This window comes from Trichosurus vulpecula, chromosome 9 (genome assembly GCF_011100635.1).
Source record: "Trichosurus vulpecula isolate mTriVul1 chromosome 9, mTriVul1.pri, whole genome shotgun sequence".
Classification (NCBI taxonomy): Eukaryota; Metazoa; Chordata; class Mammalia; order Diprotodontia; family Phalangeridae; genus Trichosurus; species Trichosurus vulpecula.
The window spans coordinates 188,218,722-188,236,279 of NC_050581.1; the positions used below are offsets into that span (position 1 = coordinate 188,218,722).

The window sequence follows — 17,558 nt, forward strand, 5'->3', positions numbered from 1 at the left end:
TTGGCAGTCTTATGAAAACCGTGAATCCTTTTCAGAACAATGCTGTTTTAATTCTCCAGGTCCAGCTCTAACTATTTTAGTTCATTGAAGGAAGGGCTAAATGTGAGTTAGGGGCTCATGAAAGTAAAGATATAACGTGGATTTCCCATCCAAGTTCACAGACACCCCAAACTTTATCTATGGGCCTCTTAGGGATTGATTATTAAGAACTCCTGCTATATAACTTCAGTAATTCCTATCATTTCTCTGAGCTTCGGTTTCTTCATCTGTAAAATGAGAGAATTAGATTGAACAGACACTAACTTCCCTTCCAGGTCTGGATCTACAGTCCTGAGGCTCCCTAGTGAAGCCTGAACTCACTGGTAATGATGAGAGGAGGCACATCATCTCTCCTTTTCTCAATTGCCTCAATCTACAACCATGGGAGCTGGCTCCTAAGATCCCTCTCAGATTCATTTCTGTGGGACAGACTTAAAGTGACATAAAAATCTCTGGGAGGGGGAGGGGCTGGAGGGATAGAGTCTTCCTGGAAAAAGTTTCACCTGAGTTGGGTTTGGGCAGCCAGGTGGTGCAGTAGAGTGCCAGGCCTTCTACCAGGAAGGTTCCTCTTCCCGAGTTCTAATCCAACCTCAGACACTTACTAGCTGTGTGACCCTGGGCAAGTCACTTAACTTTGTCTGCCTCAGTTTCTTCATCTGTAAAATGAACTGGAGAAGGAAATGGCAAACCACTACAGGATCTTTGCCAAGAAAACCCCAGACGGGGTCATGGAGAGTCAGACACAAGTGAAAAGACTGAACAATAACAACAAAATTGGGTTTTGATGAGGAGCAGATTTTAGATCATAAGATGATAGATTTAGAACCCAAAGAAACCTTAGGCGTCATCTGGCCCATCCCCCTTGTTTTGTGGATTAAAAAAGGAAGGTGAACATTATAACAGCATTCTAAAGGCTCTACCTAGAGATTATCTATTCCAATCACTTCATTCATCAACGAGGAAACTGAGCCCCAGAACAGTTAAGCATCTCGCCCAAAGTCACACAGAAAGTGAAAGATAGGATTTGAACTCAGGTCCTCTGCCTCCAAATCTGGAGCTCTGTATGCCAACCTCAGTAGCATAATGACTAGAATGAGAGGCTGAGTCTTAGAATCAGGATATATATGAGTTCATATCTACATTCCAATGCCCAATAGCTATGTGAGCCACGGACAAACCATGTAACCTGTTTCAGCCTCAGTTTCTTCACCTGTAAAATGGAGATAGAATGACTAATCTGCCTAGAGCTATTCTAAAGATTAAATGAGAACAAGACCTTAACTAGAGGATGGCCTATCATTATGATTATCATCATCGTCATTATTATTAATTAGGAGAACATTCCAGGCAAGGGAAATAAGCACCCACAAAAGCTCAGGGCTGGCAACAGGCACTGCATGCACGTAATAAAGGGTAGGTGTTGAATAAGGCGGCATTGAGAGAACAGTCAGATGATGAATTCTGTTTGAGAATCAAGCAGAAGAATTTGGATTTGATGCTGGTAGAAAATGGAACAATGCCAAAGTCTTTGAGTAAAGGTAAGCCAAGAAGAAAGTATCGGTTCATGAAAAGGAAGCGAGCAATAGTGGAGAGGTTCTGGTTTCCCCATGTCTTGCCCTCATCCTGAGTTTATTTGCATTTAATTTGTACCAGTGTTTATTTACTTATTTGCAGACTGAGTTTATTTGCATTTAATTTGTACCAGTGTTTATTTACTTATTTGCAGACTTGTCATTTTCCCCAATAGAATGTAAGCTCATTGAAGGCAGGAACATCTTTGGGCTTAACACAGTGCCTGACACATAGTAGGCTCTTAACAGTGTTTCTTGAATGACTGAATGATTGAGCGGCTTGGATGGAGTGAGAGGATTCAATTCAGTTCAATGCATCAAATATCTGTTCTGCTCCTGCTCTTGAACAAGAGGCTGGGGAGAAAGACAAAACCGATCCAGCCCCAGCAGTCACCGTGGATGCTACTTGGGGGAAAGGCGGAGAAGAGGGCGAAGGCCCAGCTTTGTGCAATGATGACAATAATACTGGTTAACATTCATATAACACTTACGACATGCCAGGCATTGCGCTAACCAAACTCGTAACAACCACAACTGTGAGGCACAGGCTATTATTAGCCCCGTTTTACAGACAAGGAACCTGAGATAAGTGACTTGTCCAGGGTCACACAGCTTGCAAGAGTCTGAAGCTGGATTTGAACTCAGGTCTTCCTGACTCCAGGTCCAGCTCTATCTATGCTAGCTGCTGATCAGCAAATACGAGAGCCATACAGAATACAAAGTCACTTATAGGGGGAGAGATTAGAATCTTGGAGTTGGAAACCCCCTCCCTTCCCCTGCCCACACTCCCACATTCCCACCACCAACTCATCTGCAGAGAAGGACTGAAGGAGAAAAAGAGTGAGGAGAAACTCCAGAGGCCAAACAAGTAGACCCAAGCAGACCAGCACCTTTGCATCGTTCACAGCAGGTTCCCCTCTGCTTAACCACCAGGGCACAGTCTTTGGAGAACAGTGGACACTTCTCTCGTTTACATGTCACTTCTTTATTCTAGGCAAAAAAAAAAGACAGGAGACATTTAAAGTCAAACTCCAACATGGATACCCAGGTTCTCACAGTTAAACATGGCGGGGAAAGGGGCGGGATTCGGGCCTCCTTCAGCTCCACCTTCTACCCTGCTCTCTCCTTGGCAAGAAACAACCGCAACCAAGAACTGGAAACAAAGTGGTGTCCGTCAGCTAGGAAATGGACAAACAAGTTGTAGCAAGTGGAAGAATGAGAATTACTGGACCCAAAACAATGATGCATATGAAGAATTCAGAGAAGTGTGGGAAGACTTACACGAACAGATGCAGAGCAAAGTAAGCAGAGCCAGGAAAACAAAATACATAATGACTGTAACAATGTAAATGGAAAGAGCAACAAAATGAAACTGAATGTTGGTTAATTGTAAATAGTCAAGTCTGACCCCAGGGAAGAGAGGAGAAAGTGTACTTCCCTTCATTCACTGCCAAGATGGAGCCTACAGGTGTGGAACATGATGTGTCCTGTCAGACATAGTTGGATGGCTTTGCTGAACATTTTTTAATCTTTACTTTAAGGGAAGAGTCTATGGATATGTGTCAAAAGATGGGGTATAAAATTGGAAACAAATGTGGTCTAAAAACAAAAGACATGAATAAAAAACCAAAATGTTGTTTTTAAAAATAACCCCTCTACTTTGTGCCAAATCAAATGAGATATTTGTAAGGTGCTTAGCACAGGGCTGGGCAGATAGTGAGAAGTTATAAAAATTTACTTCCTTTCTGTGCCTCAGTTTCCTAGTCCTAGAATGAGAGGTCAGACTGGATGGCCTTCAGCTTCCCTTCCAGCTGTAAGAGCCTACAATCCTAGGTCCTCAAAACTTCTGAGTGACAGAAAATTGAATGTCACCAAAAAAGAGAAGAGAAAGGAAGAAAGGAGGGAAGGAAGGAAGGAAGGAAGGAAGGAAGGAAGGAAGGAAGGAAGGAAGGAAGGAAGGAAGGGAGGGAGGGAGGGGGAGGGAGAAAAAGAGAGAGAGAGAGAGAGAGAGCAAATTCCTCTCAATGAGAGAAAATGGTATTATTTGAAAGAGAGGGGAGGGAGGAAAAACAGAAGAATCAGTCTGTTTTAGGGGACCCCTGACCATGATAAAATGATGCCGGGGGGGAAAGTATGACTTCTCCCGTGCTAACATTACTTTTTAGTAGACTATAGAAATGATAATATTTGTTTAATCTGAATTTCTGCCAATTAGGGTACCTGGTCCAGGACTTCCTCAGGAGAACAAAAATATTTGCCCATGACAGTCCAACAGTCCAACTGTTTAAAGTTCCAATACAAATATTAGCAAGGATGGGATTTGACAGGTTCCAAAAGAGGAAAACTCCCACACTAAACAAAGACACATTGGGCAGGTTTTTAGAGAATGACAGCCCCAGGGTGCTTAAAGATCGCTGTCAGTGAAAGCAGGGAAGGCTTAGTTTACTGTCTGAAAGGCTAAAGTATAAATATGTGCATACATATATGAGTGTGTGTGTGCACACGTGCATATACATATATACATACATACACATGTATATATTCACATATTTACATATATACACATTTATATATCATATACATATATTTATGTACACACATGTGTGTATATTATGTATGTATAGATGAAAATGGGGAATACTTTACTGTCTGAAAGGCTAAAGTGTGTGTATATATACACACCTACATACTTTATATGTGTGTATATAAAGGTATATGTGTACGCATATGCATATTATATATATGTATGTGCGTATATAGTTGTGAGTCTATAAAAGCTAAAGGGTGTGTGTTCGTGTATACACTTTAGCCTTTCAGTCGGTAAACTAAGTCCTCCCAACTTTCACTAATATATACATACATACATGCATGTACATATACATACATATACCTGTGTGCGTTTGTGTATGTGTGTGTATGTGTGTGTGTGTGTGTATTTCACCTGACAAGGACAGCAGGCAAGCCGAGTACGTACCTGTACGTACACTGTGTGTATAGATAAGTATTGCCAGGCACTGACAGTAAGCACTTCTAACATTCCTACATGTCATTTGAGCCCCAGAACACTCCAACACAAAAGGCGTTACAGGTTTCATTACGCCCACTTTACGGATGAGGAGAATGAGGCAGACAGGGACTAGGTGATGTGTCTGGGGTCACTCAGCTAGTAAGTATTCGAGACTATATTTGCATTCGGGTCTTTCTGACTTGAGGCCTGGTGCTCTAACCACTGAGTTATCCAGCTGCCTCTAGCCTTCTCTGCAGCTTGTAGGCTTAGAGACTTGCCCAGGGTCAAAGACTGACATTTAAATTGCCATCTATAAAAAGTTTTGAAATTTTCAAAGAACTTTCCCGACACGATCTTTCAGTCCTTACAACAGTCCAGTGAGGTGAACAGCGAAGGCGTTATTAGGTTCATTTTACAGGCTGGGAAACAAAGGCTCAGAGCCATGGTGACTTGCCCATGGTCACAGAGGTGGTAAGTCTAAGCCCAATGGTCTCTCCCCTGCACTGTATACATACATGCTCGTGTCCTAAAATCTTAATCTTGACCTTCAATTTCAGGTTGGCTTTTAAGTTACTAAACCTGCCTCCCTGCAACTCTGACTTTTACTGCCACCCAGGTGTATGTTAAAGAAGAGGTATTGATTAACTGTTCACATGGAAATCAATTTAATTGAATTTAGCATTTATTAAGCACTTACTACAAGCAAACAGCCCATGTGCTGGAGAGTGGAAGAAAGGTTTGCGATGGACCCTGCACAGATGAACTCAATAACTTTCCAACTCCAGAGGTGCAAAAGCAGACAGTTGACAGTTGGGAGATGGGCCCCCAGCCAAGCACAGGTCAACCCTTGTTTTGCCTGTTTGTCATGGAATGAGCACACTGGAGGACCTGGGTTCAAATCCTACCTCTCCCACTTACTAGCTTCACTTATGTAGGCCCCAGTGTCCTCATCTGTAAAAGAGGGGGCTGGACTAGATGTCCTCTTAGGTCCCTGCTGCCACCTCTAGCTCTGTGAGGTTTCCGACTCTCACTTTTCAGGATCACAGCTTGAGATACAAGGCAGATTCATGTCAGACCAGGTCCACTCCGAAAGACGACTCCAATCCCAGACCCCAAGAGGCAGGAAGAAAGGGCATACTAGGACAGGAACAATACCTTCCCTTAGTCCCCTCCCCCTCCCCCTCCCCCTCCCCCTCCTGAGGAATTCTAATACACTCCAATGCAATCCCCTGGGTCCAAATGAAACAAGCTTTGGGAGTAGCCTTTCCTAGGTCCCAGAACAAAAACCCATCATCAGCCATCAAGGAGGACTCTTGGCAAACCCAAACGTTCACCAGTCACCCAAAGTCCTCCCTAGTGTTCAGGGAGCTGGGACTGTTTCACCTGGGGAAGAGAAAACTTAGGGGGACCTAACCATTCTTTTCAAGTCCTCGAAGGGCTGCCACATTAGATTTGTTCCATTTTGGGTAGAAATATCCAAAGGGTGAACTGAGGTTTGTTATAAGAGAAAATATCCTAGCTCCAGCTGCTTCCAGACATAATGGATTCCTACTCCCCAAAGGCCTTTGAGAAAAGGTCAGATGAGCATTCTTTCAAGTACCATGGAGAGGGATTCTTGCTTGATATCGGCAGGACCAGCTGGCCTTTGATGTCCTTCTGAAATTCCATACATTATTTTGGTGCTGCCCCAATTTCCCAAAGCCCAAGGAGGCCTACACCAGTGGAACCCTCCATGTGCCTATAAGTTGAGAGCTAACATAGTGTCAAATTCAAATAGAACCTGGGCCACTAATCTGTACATAAGGATCCCTGCAGCCCTCATACTTAGTTTTTTAATGTGGTATTATCTATATCTTATTGTATTTTAATTTGTTTTGTTAAACATTTTCCCATTGCACATTAAACTGGTTCAGGCCATGCTCATGAGTGTTGTTGCTGGGTGTTTGATACCTTTGGGGATTTGGAGTCAAGCAAGGAAGCTCTGAGTTCAAAACAGACATTTTGTTAGCTTTGTGACCATGGGCAAGTCGCTTAATCGCTCTGTGCCTCAGTTTTCTCTTCTATTAAATGGAAATAGTGTTACCTATGGTACCCAGCCATCTGTCAATCAAAAAAATTTATTAAGTGTTTACCATGTGCCAATTCAGGAGCTGGAGGATGCAAAGAAAAAAGCATTTAGAAGCCCAATCCTCAAGCAACTCCCATTCTAAAGAAGGAAATAACATAAAGATAACTAGGTCCAGATTAGACAGGAGGTCATCTCTGGCAGGTGGCAGAGTAGGAAAGGCCTCCTGAAAAAAACAGGGTTGGAGCTGAGACCTAGGGCTGCTTCAAGGCTCATGGAAGGTCCAGGATGGAAAACACTATTTACTGTGACAGCTTCCTGAGGACTGTCTTTTGGATAGTGTAGGGACGGACTCTGGGATTTCACTGGAACTTGGAGATCCAGGCAAGAAATTCCCTTTACTGATGCCAGCAGAATCTCCCTCTGAAACGTAGGCTCTTGGACAGCTGCTCAGAGCAGTGAGACTTGCCCAGGGCCACACAGCCAACTGGAGTCTAAGGCCTTTTGAGTATACTTCTCATCATCTGAGACTGATACTCAAGACCTCCCAGGATCTTCAGTTGCCTGTCCCCTCTGACTGGAGGGCTGGTGGGGAGGGGGGCAATGAGCTCCTCCCAAGGTCTCCCTCTATAGAGAGCTCAGACTTTTTTGGCCAACTCTTGGTTTCTCATCAGTTGTTCTTCACGCCTCCACTCTGAGTACCCTCTGGCATTCCCCTCCTTCGCCACTTTCCAGCTTCCTTTTGTGTGTGGTCTTTTCCTATTAGATTATAAGCTCCTTGAGGGAGTGCCTGGTAAATAGCATTAAATAGATGTTCATTGATTATTGACACTCATCTGTTTATTACCTGACTTTCCTGGTTTCTCTGCAAGGCAGCCTGAAGATTGGCAGGAAGGAATCAGACAGACTTTTCTTTGAACAGGCTGCTTCCTTCCCCCTCTTCCTCAGTCTCTGTCCCTCAACCACTGTGTTCCTGAGTCCTGCCTCTCTATCCCTACCCTGCCAATAGAATACTGAAGCTTCCCAGCTTCCCAATCAGAACCCATTAATTCAGACACAATTTACCTTAGACAGGGATTCTTAACCTGATGTCTATGAATTTGGATGGGAAAAACTTACATCTTTCTTTTCACTAATCTCAAACTGAATATATATATATATATATAGTGCATATATACAAATACATACATATACATGTTTATATACACATATATATAAATACATTTACATTTTCTTTGATTAAGAATTTTTTTAAAAGCCCAGTATTCTGAAGATACCCAGGCTTCATGAGACTCCCAAAGGGGTCCGTGACACAAAAGAGATTATGATAGGTAAAATGATAGACTTGGAATCAAAAAGACTTCAAATCCTACCTTAGATACTTACAAGCTATGTAACCCTGGGCAAATCACTTACCCTCAGTTTCCACATCTGTGAAATGGGGATGATGATAGCACCTGCCTCACAGGGCAATTGTAAGGACCAAATAAGACAAATATATGCAGAACACATTAAAACTCTGTATAAATGCTAGCTCATATTATACCCGTGGCATAATAGATAGAAAGCTGGCCTCAGAGCCAAGAAGACCTGAGGTTCAGTCCTGCCTCTGACATGTGCTGGCTAAAGTGACCCTGGGCAGATCACCTCTGTCAGTGCCTTAGACACCTCACTAAAATCCCAAGTTTCTGAGAAGGTGCTGATCTACACTGAGTGAGTTTCTTCATCTGGGAGTTCCCTACACCAATAAAATCCTAGCTCTAGTCCATATCCCAATCTTATTAGCATCACTCAGGCTCTCTCTTTACCCAAAACTCTAGGTCAGCCCTGAGAACATTATCAGATGATTCACTAGGGTCTTGCAGAGTAGAAAAGCTCTCAGGGGAGAACTTATTCATCAGAAGGGCACCACAGCGTGGGAAGTCACACGCTGGGACCTGATAGGACAAAAGAAACATACTGCTCTTAAATATAAAAAACCATTTGCTAAATTAGAAAGCTGGGAGCCAGTCAAAATTCAGTGCAGCATCCCTCGATCTATAATAAATAACTTGTAATTACAGCTCAACACAAAATTTATTTTAACCAGATGGCCCAGGGAGTCACATCTGGATGCATTTATTTATTTATTTGTTCCCTGCCTGAGTTTGCACACAGACATCCAAAGGAAGACAAGCTACATCTGAATAGAAGGTTCGGTTCTGGTGTTGGTGGTTTTCACGTGACACCTGGATTTGTGTTTTTCCCAAAAAGGATGTAGAAGAGTCCTTCCACGTCAGGTTTGGTTTCACTCATGACTATTTGGCCCAGATGTGAGCACAGTCAGAGCCTCAGGACTTGGGAGAAATGGCGGAAAGGGGATAGGGAGAAACTTCAGGAAAATGCTAATGACAGGAGGGTTTCCTTTTTGTCTTAACTGAGCACAGTCAACATAGATTTAGAGGTGAAAGGGACCTCAGAGGCTATCTACTCTAATACCCTTATGTTAAAGCCCACCACCTGTAAAGTCCAATGCTCTTCTCTACTGAAATGCCACTGAGATTAATTAAACACCTCCTTGGCTTTCCCACCGGACCAGAATCTTCTCCTTTAACTGGCTACTGTCTGGTAGGAACCAATGGCCTGGTAGACAGACCTTCACTTGGTTTCTTCATTTCATCTCTGCCCCTTTCTACCTGGTAATATTGAGCAAATCATGAAACCTCTTGGGATCAAAGTTTCTTCATCTGTGAAATGAAGGGGTTGAAATAAGATGACCCCTAATGTTCCGTCCAGCTCCTATAATCACAAAAATGCTAGGCAGGCGATCCATTCATGGGAAAAGGTTCCAGATTTGGAGTCCAAGGACCAAGGTTTAACTTTCTGCTCTTCCACTTGCTACATTGTGTGATGTTGCTTCTCAGAGCCATAGTTTCCTCATCTCTAAAAGTAAATGGGACAGACCAGGTGACCTCTAAGCTTTCTCCAAGTTCTAATTTCATGAACCAATGAGGCTTATGGTTACATGTGGAAATTCCCCAAGGGAAAAGAAGGAAGCAAAGGAGACAGGAGATTTCTAGTGTGGGTGACCTGTGAGGACTGGAGCATCTCAAGTTAAAATAAGGACATTTGAAAGGGTAAGGCATCACATTGAGGGGAGAGGCAAGCAAATGAAGACTTCCTAGAGATGAAAGGGCCCTCAGAGACAATCTGGCTCAACTCCCTCACTTTTATGAGGGTAGAAACTGAGATTAAATGATTTGTCCTAAGTAAAACAAGAGATAGAAAGCAAGGCCAGGGTTTGAGCCCAGGTCCTCCAATGCCAAAGCCAGGGCTCCTTCCATTGTACCACACACATTCCCTCTATCTCTCTCTCCAGCTCGAATGTCTGTGATTCCAGCTCCTTAACTCTGCCAGCTTGGGGCTGACCTCACCTCAACATGCCTGGGTCTCCTCCTCCGAGACTCAGGCTGGGAAAGGTTGTGGACAGAGCCCATGCTTCCTGGGGAGGCCGAGGGCTTTTATAGGAAATTCCGTTCATGTTGAGTGACCGTTACAATGAAAGCAGAATAATTTGAATGAGCTGCTTTTCGAGGCCATTACAAGTCACTAGGAAATGGAGAGTTTTAAAAGCATAGGATTTTAAAGACCAGGAATGCTGAGCCCTCCGTTTTTGAAGAGTGTCTGGGTGGTGGGGGTGGAGACAAGGTGTCCACATACACCTCCAAGTCTTCTCTTCCCAAAGTACTAGAATAGAGTCCCGGGGGCTGAGAACTGAGCTACCTCCTCTAAACAAATAGAAGGTGAGGGTCTGAGCTGATCAGCATTTCTGCAAAAGTTCAGTGGGCCAGCCTGTGAGTCAATGGGGATATGGAGACTGGTCCTGTCTTCCTTTCTCGACAGGCCTTCTCCCCTGGATTTGCTCCTCTCTGAGGACAGCCCCTAAGTCGCCCTCTGTCAAAGCAGCCCTTCTTTGAGGGCTGTTCCTTTGCCCCAAAACAGATAGTAAGTCCTGGAACATGGAGCAATGGTATCACACCCCCAAATGTAGCCTCCTGTGGTACATGCAAAGGAAGTGCCAACATGGAAAGGGGGGAGGGGCAGAGAGGAGAAAACAGAATCTCTGAATGTCTGGCAAGGACGATGTACAAGGCCTAGTGCCAAACCACAGCCCCAGACAAGCAGCCAGCAGCCTCCAGGATTCCCCTCACTGGCTCGCCTGCTCTGTCCAAGGCTGGCCACTGGGTGGCAAAAAAGGAACCCTGTTCTCCCGGGCCCACAGGAGCCAAAGCTTCAGACTCTTCAACACTGAAGTGTGGCCTTTGGGATTATCGACTCCAAAGGGAGAAAATCCCTTCCCCAGAGGCCGTGGGGTCCAACTCTCTTGGAACATTGACCTTTTCTAAACCAGGAAAAGGGACTCCTTCATGGGATGCACGATGTTACTGACACCCAGGGTCCTGTCAATGCTCTTTCAAAGGATTACTTCATAGTTATTCCTTTTTGTTCTTTTTAATTGAATGTGGAAAATATTATCTAACATTTCATTTACTAATATAAAACCAAATAAAACTTTGGAGAGAAAACAAAGAGGTCAGGTAATATAATAGATGGCGTGAGCAGGAAGAAATGCCAACAGAGAGAAAGAATGGGTGGTTGTCTACAAGGCACAGCCATAATGGCCTCAAATATTGATGAAAACCAACTCTTCTGCCTTTGGCTGCCTCCATTCATGCTTCCCAAGGGTAAAAAGGCCATGTATCATCAAAGTCTTTACAATTAGCAGATACTGGGATTTTTCTCTCATTCACAGTTTTTTTTTTAAATAACTGATACATTTTTTTCCCAATACTTCAGTTATTCCCCCATACATACGCTCATAGTATTTTCCCATTTTAAAAAATGTTACACAAACTCGTCCAAGAAAGGGGTGCAGAGTGGTCCAGTAGAAACAGTACTTGGTTGGCTGTGGAGTCCCAGGACCTGGGTTCAAATCCCACCTCTGACCCTTGCTACTTGTCTGACCTTGGGGCAAATCACCTAACCTCCCTCCGAGGCTCTAAAGTCCCTCCCACCTCAAAAGCTATGAATCTATCTAAGATGACCATGATAGATAGTATGTGACTTTGTGCTCTCTAATTTACTGCTCATTCAGAGGCACGGGAGATATGTGCTCTTCCTGTAATCTGGAAACAGTGTTGTCCACTGCCCTGAACTGGGTCACCTTCATTTACATTGTCACATCACAGGATGTCCAAGTTGGACAGGCCTTCAGGGTACCTCCAGTGCAACTCGTGCCTGGCCAAGAATCCTCCCCACTTGTTCTAGACAAGTAGCTATCTGCCCTTTGCTTGGAAACCTTGAGAAAAGGGGAACCCACTAGTGCCTGAAGCAGCCCATTTCACTTTGGAATAGCTCCTGTTGTTCAGAAGTCTTCCCCTAAATCAAGACTAAATTTATCTCTCTCTAACTTCCATTCATTGTTCTTGGTTCTGCCCTCTGGGGCCAAACAGAACAAGTCTCCCCCTCTTCCTGGTGACTGCCCCCCAATTACTTAAACACTGCTCTCATGCCCTTCCTAAGCCTTCTCCAGGTTAAACAGCCCTGGTTCCTTCAACCACATGGCTTGGACTCCAGGCCCTTTACCACAGTTGGCTTCAACTGGACTCTATCTGGATTTTCAATGCCCTTCCTAAAATATGTCATCAGAACTGAATAGAGTCCCTCAATTGCGGCCTGTGAGAGCTGTCATTTTCCCAGTCCTGAAGGCTAGATCTCTGTTGAGGTGGCCAAAGATCCCACCATCTTTCTTGGATGCCAATTCAAGTTTCATTGTTTCATGGTGAGTTTGCAGTCCACTAAGAAGGCCTCCAGAGCTTTTTCAGCTGGCAGAGAAGCCTGCATGATTTCAACATCTGTGTGGGAAAACCCTTTGGTTGATTAGAGCCTTTGAGCAGCAATTTGTTCTAATGAGTCTTTTTTTTAAATTAAGGAATCTTGTGTTTGCTTCTGCTTTTAGTTATGTGACTGTGAAGCCAACAATACCAATAGCTGGAAGTTACACAGCACCTTAGATTTGTGAAGCACTAAACAAATGTGATTGCTCTTGAAGATGGAGCCTGCCGGGAGAGAGAATCATCCAGCAAAGCTCATCTGTTCTGTTCCGTTCTCATGTTCTTATCAAATACAGCCTTGAGCCATGTGCGTGCGGGCCATTTAATTCATAGTGATGCGGTAAAGATGAAGAAAGAGGCGTTCTAGTTGTTGATGTCTCCTTCACTGTCTTTTGTATATAATGGCGCCATACTTAATCTTTTTCATTCTCTTGGAATCTCTCTCTTTGAAATATCTTGAAAATGGGTCCTCTGGATGCCTTTTGATTTGGGGCATCTCCCTGTTGGATTTCTCTTCCTTCTCTCTTCAGGATTGAAGGCCACTTCATTTCCTTCTATGCCACTATTCTTTCTCACATCCCACAGCAAGTTCTGAAATGAGTAGTGAGTCTACCATCATTGCTGAGGCAAACAGAAGAACGGGAGAGAATGCAGCCAGTTGCCAGAATTTTGGCACATGGGAGCACATTGAGTCTAAGCTATCGCTGCTCCTATGCATGGATAAAGTACCCTGTAAACCAAGGTAGAGAAGTCAATCAACTAAAAGCCTGGGTGTTCAAAAAAGAGAAGCCTGTGAGTCAGGGGATGAACTTACTGAGGAAGATGGAGAGGGGTCTGGAGGTCCCAAGAGGGGAGCCACAGGGATCTGAGCAAGATCGAGTAAACTTCCCAGAAGGAGAGATAGTGGGTGAGTCATGGCTGTCACTGCATATTTTGATCTTTTGTTCTGAATCCCAGCACTGCCACTTAATTATGGCCCGTGTGACCCATGTGGCAAGCCACTTCACCCTGTGACCCTCGGTTTCTTCATCTATACAAGGGGGATAATGATAGCACTACTTTACAAGGGATCAAATGAGATAATAGATATAAAGCACTTTGAAGACCTTAAAGGTCTATATAAATGCTAGCTAATGAGCCCGTTAACATTGGAGCTTAAGAATAGTTGGTTATCACAGCTACAAGAGACAAAGGAACCTGGAGAGAACAAAAAACATAGCTTCACAGACTAAGGAACAGAAAGTCACTTGGAGAACATCTGGTCTCCCTCCATTTTACAGATGTGAAAACTGAGGCCCAGATAGGGACAATACTAGATTTTTTTTTATTTGGAGAATCATGCTCTCCATCGTGGGTAAGATTTTCATAAAATCAGAGTTTCAGAGTCGGAAGGAGCCTCAAGGGCCATGTAGCCCTTCCCGTACCCTTCCCCACCAATGGATTCCCTTGCCAAGAAAGAGAGTAAATAGTCATCCAGCCATTGCTTTAAACCTCCAAGGAGAGCGGAATCCATTCCCTTCTGTGGCAGCATCCCATTCCAATTTTAGACAGCTCTAATTGCGAGGAAGTTCCTCCCAACAACAAGTCTAAATCTGCCTCTTTGCCACTTCCGCCCGCTGCACCCACTTCTGCCCTCTAGGGCCAAACAGAACATGCCAAATTCCTCTTCCATGTGATCGCTCTTCAAATACCTGAAGACAGCTGTGAGTCTTCCCTTCTCCGGGCTAAGAACTCCCAGGTCCTCCGAATAATCCTTATTGAAATGGTGCAGACTCAATGCCCTTTGACACTTGAGCTAACCTCGGCGAGTGTTCTCCAGTTTATCAAGGTCCTTCCCGAGGTGTGGTGCACAGAAAAGCACAGAATACCCCAGATGAGGTCTCACTAGCACTGGACTGTTGACCCCTTATTCACGGAGGCCAGGGCCCTCTCAAGCCAGTCCACAGCCCTGTTAACTAGCCTTTCTGGCCACCATACCATCCTAGCAACCCTTCAAGCTGGAGGCCCACCAAAATCCTCAGATACTTTTCTGCCAATCCATCCATAAGCATGTATTAAACACTTACTATGTGCCGAGCACTGTGCTAAGGGCTACGGATACAAAGAAAAAGTGAAAGCAGCCCTTGTCTCCAAGGGCCTTCCATTATGGGGGAAGACGACATGTACATAATTAGGTATGGTCAGTAACTCAGCAAGTATTTGTCAAATGCTCTCTGTGCCTCCAGCATTGTAGACAGATACCAAGAAAGGCAAAAATCATCCCCATCTTCAAGGAGTTCACATTGGAATGGAGGAGATGACATGTAACTAGGTATGTTGGAGAAGGAAACAGCAAACCACTCCAGTACCTCTGCCAAGAAAACCCCAAATGGGGTCACAAAGAGTCAGACACAACTGAAATAACTGGACAACAAAAAACTAGGCATGTACAAGATGGATACAGAGTCAATGGAAGGACGTCTGAGCAGGGAAGGCACCAGAAGCTAGGGGGCCTGGCAAAGCCCATGGAACTTGAGGGAAGTCTTCATCATGATCGCTTGTCAGAAGCTTCACTAAAATCTCAGAAAACTGTGTTTGGAGCTGCTTTCCTAGTTCAGTAATTCTCTCCCCAAAAACCCTAAGGTTAGACCAGCATGACCTCTTCTTGGTGAGCCCTTGCTGGTTCTTTGCGACCTCTGATGTCTGTCCAGATGTTCACTGACCAGCTCTTTAACAACACAGTCTAGAATTTTCCCAGGAATTAAAACAAAGGTCCATGCTCTAGAGTTTACAGATTCCATTCTCTTCTCTCTCTTTTTGAAGATTGGCACATTTTCCCACTTTCAGTTATTTTCCTATATTAAGAAAGGCTGTGTGTCATAGGGTTTAGGAGGCCAACCCTGGGAGACAATAGACCTGGGGGCAAGTCCTGCTTGACACACACCAGTTCGCTGCCTGGGCAAGCGACTTAACCTCTCATAAGTTACAGAGGAGTGGCCAGTATGCATTGGCGGAGGGAGTGTTCACATCTGTGATTTCCCATACATGAAATTATGGGAGGAGAGAGGTAAAAGAAGCACTGAATGTTTCAGCAGAGGACAGATACATACAACAATCCATTTTCTTTCCAATAACGAATTCCTTCAGTGGAGAAAAAGTACCACCTCTGGGCTGAAAATTTGCTAAAAAGGAATCATCCATTTCTGAAAGGAAAATCATTCCTGACAGGCAGCCTTCTCATTTCGCATTTCATTCTGGGAAGCACGGCATTTAACACTGTGACCACCCTGCCCCAACTCCCCAAGAAAACAGTATTACTTTCTCCATATATTTTATGGGATTATCTGTGTGCATGCCTTCTCCCAAAAGATTGTAAGCTTCCGAGGGCAGGACCCATTTTGTTTTTGTCTTTGTATCTCCAATGCCTGGCATAATAGCAGGCATTTTAGAAACGCTCACTGAATCGAATTCAATTAACTTGAGATCTGTCAACATCGTCCAGCCACAATTTCATAGAATTAACATGGAAAAAGTCTCCTAAGAACATCGTATGTTTCACTATGTTCCATCTTGAGAGTGTAATTTTTTTCTCCTTCCTTCCTCCTGCCTCTGCTCAGCTAACCTTTACCCACGAGACCCAGACCCTGGCAAAGATTGCCTCCTTGGGCTGAGCCCAGAGTCGAGACTGAACAAAGCTACCCTTGAAGGCAGGCCGTTTTAAAAGCCTTTACAAAGCCCACTGGGCCCCCCGAATTATTTTGCAACAAGTCATATCCCATGAAGAAATTCACTTCTCTGCAATCCAACACAGAGTCAGATTAAAGAAAAAGGCAGGGGGTTAGGGGGGAAACAAGCAGGATCCCTGCTGCTCTGTCTGGCCCTACTCACGTCTGTTACTACCCATAACCTCAACAGAAACGATGTTCTAATGATAGATTAACCTAATACATCAGTAAGTGGTGGTGCTCTCCTGCTAGAGTATCCTTGAAAATGTGGCATGTGCCAGGAGAAGCCACAGGGGACCAAGAAGAGCACGCTTTTATATTTTCATCCCTGGATTTTTCTTTTCTTTTTTTAATGGGTTCAAGTTCCTTTTGAAGAATGATTTGGGGAGAGGAGGGAAGGAGTTCTTTCTCCTTTTGGGAAGGCTGGGGATAGGGGTAGGTGGGGTTTTGTTTTGGTTTGTTTTTTTTTTCCTCAAGGAATGCTCAGAACAAAGAAGTCAGAATCCTTAGGGTTTCCCGGCCGCTAAAATACAAGTTATGATTTAAAACAGGCAGCTCCTCGTTCTGTTTAATCCTATCTTGAAACAGGACCAAAACATTCGAGATGGCAGAGTACATACAAAGGGAATAACCACCAAATAAAAATAGTAGCCGGGAAAAGTAGCAGCTGCCTGTTTCCCATTAAATTGTACACAGAATAAGCAAAGAAATCAAAAATAAAAATAAGAAAGCAACAGGGGTGGGGTGGGGTGGGGATTGTGGCTGGCACTCTTTGCTTTAATGGATCCAGAGCTGGGCTGGATACTGACCCAGCTCCAGGTTTCAACAGTGAGGGTGCCTGTGATAGATGGAGCGTTGCGAGAGGAGAGATTGGTTCATTGCAACCGCACTGGACTAATGGGCCCCAGAGGCAGGTCAGAGAAGGAGGGTGGAGAACGGGTAACCATCTGAGCCAGTAAAGGAAGCAGATAAGTGAAACATGAGACGGGCTGGCATTCGATGCCTCCTTCTGCCCTATCCCATCCATTTCCACCCTCCCATCTCTCCAGCACCAGACCCCTTCCAGACTGGATCGTGACAGCTGGGTCTGAGTAGCACTGAAGAGGACCACATGCATCCGTAGTGGAGGAAAGGGAGAGTGTAGCCCTGCAGTGGGAAAGCTGGGAAAATGGCCTCGGGTCTCATCCAGCCCCTCTGCTTACTTTACACTGCTGGGTGTCCTTTGGCACTTTGCAAAATAATAAATCAGACCATTTCTCCGACGAAAAAAGGCTTCATATTTCCACAACACTTAGGAGT

The 17,558-nt window shown here is 44.3% G+C and overlaps 1 protein-coding gene across 3 annotated transcripts in view; it reads right to left on the bottom strand.

Moving 5' to 3' along the window:
- The window catches only part of BMPER (BMP binding endothelial regulator), a 350,399-nt gene that overhangs the window by 300,788 nt on the left and 32,053 nt on the right, over positions 1-17,558 (bottom strand). For all 3 annotated transcript variants that reach the window (XM_036739450.1, XM_036739448.1, XM_036739449.1), the window contains exon 3: positions 2,501-2,600. In XM_036739450.1, coding sequence (XP_036595345.1) covers positions 2,501-2,600 — 100 coding nt within the window. The remainder of the gene's footprint in view (positions 1-2,500; positions 2,601-17,558) is intronic.